We start from the raw sequence: 12122 nt of genomic DNA on the forward strand, positions 1-12122 counted from the left end.
AGTGTAGGTGATGGGCATGGTACACAGTGATGTGTGCCATGTCGACTCTTTGTTTTGTCCTGCACCCAGACACTCAGCCTGCAAGGGCAGTGTGTGTGTGTAAGGGTACAGGGCCTCTGAGGGTGGCACAATGAGTGCTGCAGCCCTTAGAGGCCTTCCCTGGTCACAAGGCCCTGGGTACCTAGGGTACCATTTACTAGGGGCTGACATGTGGCTAGGGTTTGCCAATTTGGAGTTTGTGTGGTTTAAGGAAGGAACATAGGCCCTGGGCACCTGATTGGCAGGAACCCAGGGTACACTCAATCGAAGTACATTCAGCAATTTAGCAAAAAGTGGGGTCATACCATGCAAGAAAGATGGCACTTTCTCACACAAGGCATCACAAATGGACCTGAACCATTGCATCAATCCAATTATGGTAAAAATCCTTAAATCTGAGCACAATGAACACTACAGAAAGCTCAGCAAAAAAACATGCCACGGATTAGAGCTATGCTGATATCTGAGAATAACCCACTGAATTTTAAAGTTCAGTGTATTTTAAGCCCCATGTACATAAAGCCACAATGCACAATAATGAGTTAGAAGTTTGAAAAAGCTTGCTGATTTAGGACAACTGCAATCTACTAATTGTGACTGGCATACAGAGACAATTCAAATATCAACATCATTATGAAAAACACCACAACAGTATTGTAGATTTTATATTTATTTACAAAAAGAAAACATCCCTACCCACCTCCAAGACCTTTCCAAAGAGGATCAGTAAGGCAAACAGTCTTTTGCCACCAGTGGCAATTTCAAATACAGAGGAGATTCTTCTCTTCCAATTCGTGAGTGTAGGATTTTTCAGAAGGAAATATTTTAAAATGAGTATGCCAACACAAACCACGGATATCCGAGAGTTAGCGGACGGCACTTATAGGAGTTTCTGTAAAAAACACAACTCATGATGTTGCTGGGAACGTTTGATGAGAGGTCTTCTCCTCTGCCCAAATATAACGTTTAGAACTTGAAATCTTTGTATTTCTTTCCGCCTCTTGTGTCCTGCGGCTGAGCCTTCCTCTTCTTTTGCTGTGGAACATAGAAAAACATTTAATTTAGCACAAAGATGGCAGAAGGCAGCCTTCTAAATGGCCAAGTCTCATTCACTCACAGACTACACCTTAAAGAGAACCAATTCACATGGATAGCACACTTTCAGATGTGGTAGTTCTCTCAGTTTTAAACAATGAAACAGCTTAGTGATTCCTGTACTCTTAGCCCTCCAAAACTATTTGGGAATTGCTTGTAGCAACAACCAGGACTGGAAAAATATCTAAAAATATAATCTGTCACTCACAGTAACCTGGGCACTACCCTTGTATAGAGTTACAGAAAACGCATGCACTCAACTAAGCTTGAAGCAAAAAAGACTGCATATATATGTACACCTGGCTTTAAGACACAGACATTCTAGAATATAAACATGAAAGTGAGGGGCAACTCACATTGGTGTCTAACAAATATCTACACCGCGATAATGAAAGGTCACACAGGCTGCGTTTGCTTTGGAAGAATGGGTATGGAGTTTCCAGGAAGAATGGGTATGGAGTTTCCAAGAAGAAACTGCTGTTTCTCAGGACTTGAGAGTCTGGAGACCAACTAACTGACAACAGTAGTTTTATTAAGTTACAAATAATCATCTGCACTTCTGTATATATCTTAGACTTATGGAGGTAGTATCCTAAAACTTTTGCAGATTAATACAGCAATAAAATGGAAGCCAGATAGGACCTTGCGGTTATGTTCTTAAGGACACTATAGTAAGGTGGAGTAAATTGTAATTTTCATGGTCTCTGACATATGTCTGTTAAATTTTTCAAGGACAGATCGATAATCATGTTGCATATTGACTAACAGATTAAAACCTAGAGTGAGGAATCATTTGAAAAAATATGGCCACAGACCAATTAGTTGTAGCTTGACAGTGGTTAGAGGATGAGTCGCCAAGCTACATGGAGTAGTAGAATATGGTTATCAAATGGTACGCACTGTATTGCCAATACCAGAAGCAGACATTAGAACCTGAATGTACAATAACAGTTGGTAAAGAACTAACTAGAAAGGTCTAAAATTGGGAGTAGTTGAAACTTGTGTAGAATATGCAACATATTTTGAGATCAATTAATATGCATCTCTTTTTTGGTTTTTCCATTTGTTAGTTATTATTTTCTTTTAAAACATATTTATGTTAATCAAATTTGCATATATATCCACTAGTAAGGTTCCAATTCAGGGGTCGACCAAATCCTAACCCATTAGAGCAAGGGTCTCAGGCCTGCCAGGTGACAAATCTGTTTTAGTGCTAGGTCAATGTATACTGGAACAAGTGTGGCACTCTGTGGTAGGGTGAGTATTGATCGTATAAAGGGTATTCTCTGGCTATAAGGGAAGCTAGTGCAGCCATGTTTCAGACCTCTGCCCCATACAGTTCAGCAGACTGAACAACCGCTTTGTGCACTTCTTGGGCTGAGGAGATAACCCTCTGGGATTTGGCTCTATACATTTTCCCAATATCAGCTGATTTATGCAGTATAATAGCCTTGCTCTTGTCAATGTGCAGGAACCATGACAGGGAACAACACATCCTTATTCCCACATAATCAAAGTGATTAACTTAGTTCAATACCGTGTCTGAAAGTGTTATATTTTTCCGAAATGATGTACATGATCTTTTATTAATAAATGTAGATTTCTGTACAATAATCTCCAAGCCCCTTGAACTGCAAAAGTTATGAAATGTATTTAATAAATTATGGATTCCAACTGGGGTTCCTGAAATGAGCAGGGTGTTTTCAGTTAATTGCAACCCAGGAATAGAGATGCCACCAAGTTTTGGGGCATCTGGAGTACAATTGTTTAGATGTTTAAATTCATCATTTGTATACAAAGAAAAAGCTAAAACGCATCCTTGACGAACCCCATGAATGAAAAATCCTCACAGTTAAGAACCCCACCTCCCCCCAAATGTGGGCATAATTCATCTTATGGAGCCTCATCAGATTCCCTACCAAAAGGGAGGGAGCCCTCCATAGACCTAAGAGAGTCCTAGAGACAAGCCCTGGGAACAGAACGTGTATTTGGCAAGTACACGTTCACCAAGAAGGGTATCTTGGTGCTGAAAGACAAGTTACTTACCTTTGGTAACCCCTTTTCTAGTAGACCTGATTGAGCCGCAGATTCCTTACCTTTGAATTTCCCAGACGTGATCAGGAAGATACTTCTTCGAGCAAAACCCCTGCGCGCCAGTAGGTGGCATTAGTCTGTTCGATGGGACGTCATTTGCATCATAACGTCTGCGTGACCTATATAGGCACCACCTCGGAACGTTGACATCTGTTACTTTTCACGAACGACTTTCCAAGCCAGAAGCACGGAGCCATGAAGTGCACTGACACTGGTGTGTTTGTGAACAACTAGGGCTCTGAAAGGGATCAGTCCTGACCCTAGAAACCTGTCCACAGTGGGAGGACGATGGATGGGTTGGTAAGGACTTTGCAGCTAGATCATGTCTCTACCAGATAAGGCGTTACAGAAGGTAAGTAACTTGTCCATCAGCTAGAGACATCTAGCTGCAGATTTCTTACCTTTGAATAGATACCCAAGCAATACCATCCCTAGAGGAGGGTCAGCAGAAAAGTTTCGATTTGGAAGTCCTGCAGGACAGAGCGGCCAAAAAGCAGTCCCTGCGGGCTGGACTGTGCAGGCAGTAGTGCTTGGTAAATGTTGCAAGAATGCCCACGCTGCTGCTTGACAAATATCGAGGACTGGAACCGACATTGCAACGCCGGAGTAGCAGCCTTAGCTCTGGTGGAATGAGGTCTGAAGACTTCAGGAGGCTGCTTTTTGGCCAGAGTGTAGCAAATTTCTATACATCGGACGACCCATTGCAAGATAGTCCTCTTCTGCACCGCGCGGCCTTTCTTTCCAACAAAGAGTTGGTAGTCCACCCGGAACTCTTTAATCTGGTCAAGGTAGAACGACCATGCTCATTTTGGGTCCAGACGGTGGAGTAGCTACTCTTCTTTAGAGAGGTATGGAGGAGTGTAGAAAGTGGGCAAGGAGACAGATTGCCCCACATGGAATGGTGCTACCACTTTGGGAGGAAAGAGCCCCTAGTGTGAAGCACCAATTTATCAGGGAATATTGTTAAGTAAGAAGGCATGGATGACAAAGACTGCAATTCACTTACCCTCCTGGCAGAAGTGATTGCCACTAAAAAGACGGTCTTGATGGTAAGCATCCATAGGGGGGCAGTTGCGCAGAGATTCGAATGGAGCACACATCAGGAAGGTAAGAACCAAATTAAGGTCCCACTGATGCATAATGAAAGGGGAAGGTGAGAACATATGTGCAAGGGTTTTAAAAAAGGAATTTAGAATGGGAGAGTTAAATAATGAGGGTTTGTTTGGCAACCTCAGGAAGGCAGATAGTGTCCAGTGCAGAGCCATGCTGGGCAAGGGTCAAATAAAAAGCAAATCTTGAGAGAGGAAAGAAGAAAGAGGATCAATAGACCTTCCTGTACAATATTTTACAAATTTATTCCACTGGCAGGTGTACGAGGTCTTGATGGAGGGCCGCCTGGCGACCAAAATAACATTGCAAACACCGAGAGGAAAGGTGAATGCGATCAACTGCCACCGCTCAATCTAAACGCAAGAAAGCATAGAGTTGACTGGTTCGGGTGGAGGACTCTTCCTTGTTGCTGCGACAAAATATACTCGCAAAGAGTCAGCCTGATCGAAGGATTGATGCTCTATTGGAAAAGCTCAGGCTAAAAGACCCTCCTTGCCCTGTCCGGAGCCACAAGAATGATATGAGCCCAGTCACTTCTGATCTTCTTGAGCACTTTAGACAGGAGTGGTATGGGCTGAAAGGAGCATAGGAGGCCTGAGCTTCACTCGTCATGAAAAGAGTCTTCGAGCGAGCGCCACCTTGGAAACTCCAGGACACAACTGCTGATAATGTGCATTCTCGGCAGAGTCAAATAAATCTAACCAAAGCTCTCCCAACTGTCGAAAGAGACCTTGCTTCCACCTCGGGATGGAGACGCTATTCGTGATCCGCTAGGCATGGACGGCTGAGTTTGTTTACCTGGCATTCAGAGAATCTGCCACCGGAGCCACCAGGTATATGCCCTGCTGTTCCAGCCATGTCCAGGGACACAGGGCCGCTTGACAAAAGGGTCCACGACCCCACTCCACCCTGTTTTTTGCAGTACCACATGGCAGTGGTGTTGTCTGTGAACACTGAACCAGCTTTCCCTTGACTAAAGGAAGAAAGACTTTCAATGCCAAATTAATCACTAGGAGCTCCAGCATGTTGATGTGGAGTACGGATTCCGCCAAACACCAGAGTCCCCTGATCTTCACCTCTCCCAGTTTGTCGCCCCATCCGAGGAGAGACGCATCTGTCACTACTGTGTGGTGTGGTTGGGGAAGGGAGAGGGGTCTGCCTCTGATCCAATCGTGGTTGTTCAGCCACCATTGGAGGCCCTGTTCAGTTTCCTTCAAGATCTGGACCATGCCAAGAGATTCCCCTGATGCTGCATCCACTGGAACTTCAGGTCGCTTTTTGGCATATGTCACTAGCAGGTTGCAGGAGGCTATGATGCTCCGTCCATCACCACCCCCTTTTGTACCGCTTTGTTCGTCATAAGTTGGCAGGGTATGCTCAGACGTGAGTCCCTTGCTCACTTTGCCACTGGATTCAAGCAAGCCTGGCTGAAGACGGCTGAAATGCCAGAAACCGGTCCTAGGAAGCTTGTTTCCGGTCCAGGAAAGGCATGGCTTGGCAGTTCGGGGTGGACTGTTCCCATGAGGCACAGGGTCAGACTGATTTGCATATGGCCATGTCTGAACTGGGGTGGCAGAGTGGGCTAAAGAATGGTGATGGATCAAACCCAGATCTGTTGACTGGGTGTGAGTGTTTGATTGGTTCTGATGCTCCGTCCATCACCACCACCTTTTGTACCGCTTTGCAGGAGGCTATGAGGCCCCAGCAGCCTCACAGTCACTCTCACCGAAATCTAGGATAAAGGCTGAAACATCGGTATCATAGCCTGAATATGCTGGACTCGCCATTTGGGAGGATAGGCCTGAAACTGCACTGTGTACAGAAAAGCTCAAATGAAACGGAGCGTCTGAGAGGACTTTAGGTGAATTCCTGCAAGTCCAACACTACCATTCAGTCTCCTGGGTCTAGGACAGACCAGACCTGAGCCAGAGTGAGCATCCTGAAATGTTCTTTTTTGAAGAAGTAGTTGAGGGCTCGCAGAACTAGGATAGGTCGAAGAACCTGGTCCTTTTTCTAGACCAGAAAGTAGCGAGAATAAAAATCACAGCCTTTTTCTGGTGTCAGGAACCTCTCTATGGCTCCCTTGGCCAAGAGTCATGACTTCCTCCTGAAGCAAAGTCAGGTGACCCTCCGTCAGTCTGGTAAGTCGGAGGCATGGAGGGAGGGGAAGTCTCGAAGGGGAGGGAGTAGCCCCTTTGGACTACAGAAGAACCCACCTTTCTGATGTGATATTCTGCCAGTGGTGGAGTTGATGGCTGATCCTGCCACCAACTCGCTGCCCATAAGCTGGAAGGGCCAGACTAGGAAGGTTTGCAGGCTGAGGCTGCAGGTTGGGTGGGGGTCTGACACAAACTGTGGCTGTCCGACCCACGGGGTCGCAACGAGCAGCGCCCACAGGTTACCCAGCCACAAAAGGGGTAAAAGGCAGACGGGGAATGTGGCTACTGAGAAGCTAAAGGACGTGGCCGTAGCCAGTGAGTCCTGAAAATGCTGCAGCACCATGTCTGTCTTGTCTCCGAAGAGACGAGTGCCATCAAAGGGCATCCCTTGAGGAGGCAGAAGTCCTCAACCAGGCGTGAGGTCGAACAGCCACCAGCAATGAAATCGCTCTGCACAGCGAGTCGGCCATGTCAAAACCACAACGAATGGCGATTGCTTCATCTCTCCCGGCTGATACTAACTGGGAGAAGATGGCCCGGGCCTCCTTTGGGACCTGTGGCAGCACTTGCTCAACAGTTGCCCACAGGGAGTGGGAGTGATGGCCCAATAAGCATGCATTGTTAACCAACCGCAATGCAAGGCTCATGGTAGAAAAAAAGGTTTCTTACCGCAGCTGTCCAGCCTCTTCGATTCCCTGTCCGGGGGTGCGGAAGGGAACACGCCATGTGAGGGAGGCGTGGACCACCAAGCTCTCGGGTGTAGGTTGGTTGGAGGGGAAATTTGGGTCACCCGGTGCAGAGTGATGGCGGCGGCTGATTGTCCTATTCACAGGAGCCCCTGTGCTGGGATTGGAACAGGTTCCTAGTAGGACATCAGTTAAGGCCTTGTTGAAGGGCAGCAAGAGTTCGGAAAAGGAGACACCGGGCTGCAGGACCTCTGGCAAGATATTAATCTTGACCACCATGGTAGGGACCTGATGGTCCAGGATCTCAACTGCCCTTTGCACCACCATAACATATGATGATCCCTCCTCTGTAGCCATGTTAGGGGGAGAAAGCAGTCCAGAATCTGGAGAAGTATCCAGTTGACTGGCCTCACTCAATTCCTCATACCAGTCCATTTCTTGGTAAGGCTGGTCTTATTGCACACGCATTGACCAATAAAGGACACACCACTTTTATAAAAATAAGTTTTGTTGAAGTTTTATTTTAAGACCAAGATCTTTGCAAAAAGGTAAGTACGTTTTATAGGGAAAATAATTTAGTCTTTCCCAAAAGTAGACAGTTCAATTTTCAAACAGTTCAATGTTAACCTATGGAGGAAAGCAATCACGTGTTTTTGCGGGTAAGTATAAAACAGTTCCAGTCTTCAGAGGTTGAGGTCAGCAGAGGGCAAGGTTCAGGGAAGAACAAAGTCTGCACCACCAGCTGAACTGGGGAGGCTGGGTGCAAATACTGCATTGGGAGCCCAATGCTTTTCAATGGAGAAACTCTGTTAAGCAGACAGGTTGCAGACATCGAATCGGAGGCTGCTCGATCATCAGCGACAGCAAAGGTAAGTAGGGATACAGTTGCTCAAACTTCTCGGTGCAGGGTTGTCCTTTTATGTTGAGTTTTTCTTACCAGGGCTGGTCGTGGCTTGGCGAGCCTCTGGATTCCCACTGCCTGCATCTTCGTGGAGTCCAGGAGGGGGCAGTCAATGCTGTCCTCGGGAGTTCTGGTCTTTATCAAAGGCAGGCAGTTTTCCTCAGGTTCTGGAGGTCACTGGCTGCACTACAGATACCATCTTCTTTGCAAGGTCTTTGAAGCTGCAGACAGGCCGGTAGGGCTGGGACCAAATCAGTAACTGTCTTCAGCCTTCGCAGCATGGCGTCTTCTTCATACTTCTTCTTCTTAGGTCAGCATGAACTAGTTTCAGGGTCTGAGGGGAGCCCCCTAAACACTAAATTTAAGAGCGTTACAGGGGAGTAGCAGGAAGGGACCAATGGGTCCCTTACCTGGAGTGACTACACCCACTATTATGCCACCCTCCTGTGGGAGCAAGCATAGACCTAGCCCTGATTGGAGAGATCCCCTCACCTTCAAGATTGCTGGGACTAAAAAGTATGCTCAACTTCGCCTCCCACACCAGAGGGTGGAGTTGGCAAAGGGGGGCACACCACCTATTCTTTCCACGTTTTCCGCCGGTTCTCCCATCCAAAGTGGAGGTCTGAACCAGTGGAGGCCAGCTGCTGATGGCAGCAGAGGCTGGGGTCATCTTACAAAGGCAGCAGGCTTTTAAAAGTTTCGTCTCAAGCACTGTGCCCATCCTAGGGAGGAGGTGTGACACCTCCACCCAGGACGTGCTTTGTTACTGGCCTCAGAGAGAAGAGGACACTCAATCTAGGGGGCAGGAAACATGCCCAGTGGTGGCAGTCGGAGTACAGCCAGTCAGCGACCACACCAGGGTTGGAAGGTTTTCACGGGGCACCTCTAAGGTGCCCTAGGAGTACATGGTTTAATAAATCTCACACTGGCATCCGTGTGGATTTATTGAAAGGAGTCGTTTGGTATCAAACACTCCTGGTTTTAGTAAAGCTATCATGGTGCTGGGGAACTCGAGTTTTTCAGCCTGCATACACTTTAACGCTTCCCTGGCACATTACAATATTTACGAATGGAATTAAGAATGGAATTAATTATTGTAGGGGCATATCTGCTCATGCATATATGCCCACACCTGATATATAATACACCCTGGCATAGGCACTAAGGCCTGCTAGAGGGGTGACTTACCTATATCTTAGGTGGTTCAGGTTGGCACGACACCCAGGCAGGGTGGCATGCCAACTTTGTTGTTTTTCACACCCCACAGGCATGCAAGCTGCAGGGGCAGTGGCATGGCCTTGGTGAGAGGTTCCCTGGGGACCTTCTCCAGCTCCCACGCCCTAGGTACTCAAGGTACCATTTACTAGGGACTTAGAGGAGGCTGAAGTGCACCAATTGTGGATTTGTTTTAGTGGAAGAAGCACCGGCACAGGGGACCTGGTTGGCAGAGACATAGTGCACTACAATCTAAACCAAATAAAATACCAGGCAAAAAGTGGGGGCTAACCATGTCAAGAGAGGCACTTTCTCACACCTATCTTCAGTGAAGCTATAATGTAGCTGGGGAACTGTTTTTTTTAACCTGTGTCCAGCACATGTACTTTTTTTTGTTGTTGTTGAAACTTTACATAAAGTTCTGCATAATAACAAACTACAGGTGTGTAACCAATGCAGCAAAAAGAATCATGTAGTCGTTAATCATGGTGGTACAGTTCTAGAAATCGGACCTACTGCTGAACCCCACTTCCACCAATATAAGCAAAGCAAAGTACAAGTTACTTACCTTCGGTAACGATGTATCTGGTAGAAACGATTCTAGCCGTAGATTCCTTAACGTAGAATTATCCCCAGGCGTGAGACTGGACCCCGGAAAACTTTATTTGCCCCAGCATCTCTGTGCGCCGGGGGGCGGTCCAACGCGACTCCACCCTGACGTCGCCTGAGGCCCGACATCAGCGAGGTCACATAAGCCCCACCCCGGTGCGCTGACATAAGTTTTCTTCGGATAACTTTTCCGCGCCACTACGCGGAGCCATCACAACAAAACTGTGGAGAGTATGGGAACAGTGTGCGAAAAAACAGTGACACAGAAAAGAGAGAAACAAAAAAGGTGAGGAACAGCACCAGGTGGAAAAGCACCAAGCACTAAGGTACAAAAAACCATAGCGCTGAAGCAGGGAAAGAGCAGAGCACCGCTCTGAGGAAGAAACACCCTTGCAAGCTAAGGCGGCATCCACCCTGGAGGCAGAAAGTGTGTGAAAAATGCCATAGCAGAAGAGAGAGAGAGAGACTGCAAGCACAATCCACAACAGTGAAGGGCAACAAGCCCGGAACAGAGGAGGAACAGCAATGCACCCCCAGACAACACCAACAAGGAGGGCCGTATCGCCTGAAAGGAGCGAAAAGGCAGAGGTACAGGCAAAAAAGCCCCCAACGTAGAGGACTACAAAGGAATCATAAACCCCAAGCAAGTAGAAGGGAGAAGAATAAAAGTAGGCCCCTACACTGGAGAAAAGACCAGGGTGGAGGGATGCAGAAGCACACATGAACCAACCGACGATGTATCATAAGGGAAGGGGTGGAACAATCAAGCAGACCGAAGCATCCTGTCCAGGAGGAAGCGAAGCGGACACCCACAGAAGACAAGCCACCCGGAGGGAGGCAAGTGCAGGAAACAAAACTGAAGGTCCTCGCAGAACGGGGAGGAAGGGCGGGCCGTGAAGGAATCTGCGGCTAGAATCGTCCTACCAGATACATCGTTACCGATAGAGACTACTAGCTGCAGATTCCTTAACGTAGAATAGATACACTAGCCATACCCAGAGGGGAGGAGGGCCTGCGAGAGAACCTCCCCAGTAGGAAGAAACACAGGGCCCCAGCAAGGGACATATCACGGGGACAAGAAGGGCGGCCCAGCCCCTACCAAGCAGAAGTAAGCAAGAACAAGGCGAAGGGAATACTAGGAGACCCCAAGCCCATCCAAGGGACAACTGCCACAAACCCTCGTAGGCACAGACAGCCGCAGAGGAGCACCCATGGGGAAAAGAACCACCCCAACTCCAGGGAGAAGAGGTAGAACCAGAGGCAGAGCCCGCCGTAGTAAAACACACAGCGATAGAAGACAGCTGAACAGGCATCAGCCGCAAAGCAGCAGACAAGGCAGGAATGGCTCCACGGCCAAGAAGCGCAGGGGTAAGAAGAAAGGCACAGGTGCGCAAAACCCCTGCAGAACAGGAGGCAGTGGCACAAGGGAACACACTAAGGGCCACGGCGATGGACCAGAACGGGCAGGCACGGGCAGCTGGCAAGACCATGGAGCAGCGCACCCAGAACAAGCCAAGCGCCAGCCGAGCGCAGAGGCCAGGGAGATTCAGAACAAGCCCTCAAAGGAAGAGCGTACGATAGACACACACCGACCCACGAAGAGAAGTGGGACCAGCCAGAAGAGAAGAGACAGGGAAGACGGACCAAAGCTGTCAACCAGAACACAGGAAAGCCAGAAGAAACCGAGCCCCATGGTACACCATACAGAGGATGAGGCCGAACGCCAGACAGGAAAGCAGCAACGCCGCAAATCGACACCTTACACAGCATGCCAGACTGGTCGGGTGATGCGGCGAACACCTGAGAATGACAAAACCTGGAGCTGCGCCCGGACAAGACAAAGAGACCGCACCAGCGGTATACAGTGATACCAGGAAAGGTAGGGAACCCGAAAAGGGGGCGACCATACCTCCCCAGCGCAAGACAGAGCTATGCAATAGCTACAAGTACCCCACATAGGGTATGATACGTTCCACAAAACCATGGGAGCACCTCTTAGGGAAAAATCCCACAGCAGAGGACAAGATCATAAAGGACCTGCAGATAGAACCACAGACGGCTTGCCAATCAGCCAAACAAAAAACATAAAGAAGGCCCAACCCAGACACATACGGGTACCAAGAACCACACAAGCCAAGGGAGGGGGGGGGGGCTGTACCCACAGCCAACAGCACACAAAGGGGTCAACCTAAGGACCCCGAAGGCCCACCACTA

General features: G+C 48.1%; 1 protein-coding gene across 1 annotated transcript in view; it reads right to left on the reverse strand.

Moving 5' to 3' along the window:
* Positions 1-693: 693 nt before the first annotated feature.
* Positions 694-12122, reverse strand: part of SF3B2 (splicing factor 3b subunit 2) — a 355029-nt gene continuing 343600 nt past the window's right edge. The window contains exon 21 of the mRNA XM_085625740.1: positions 694-1074. Within this exon, the coding sequence (XP_085481866.1) occupies positions 1006-1074 (69 nt within the window). The 3' untranslated portion in view covers positions 694-1005. The remainder of the gene's footprint in view (positions 1075-12122) is intronic.

The sequence above is a fragment of the Triturus cristatus genome, chromosome 9 (genome assembly GCF_964204655.1).
Source record: "Triturus cristatus chromosome 9, aTriCri1.1, whole genome shotgun sequence".
In the NCBI taxonomy this organism is placed as follows: Eukaryota; Metazoa; Chordata; class Amphibia; order Caudata; family Salamandridae; genus Triturus; species Triturus cristatus.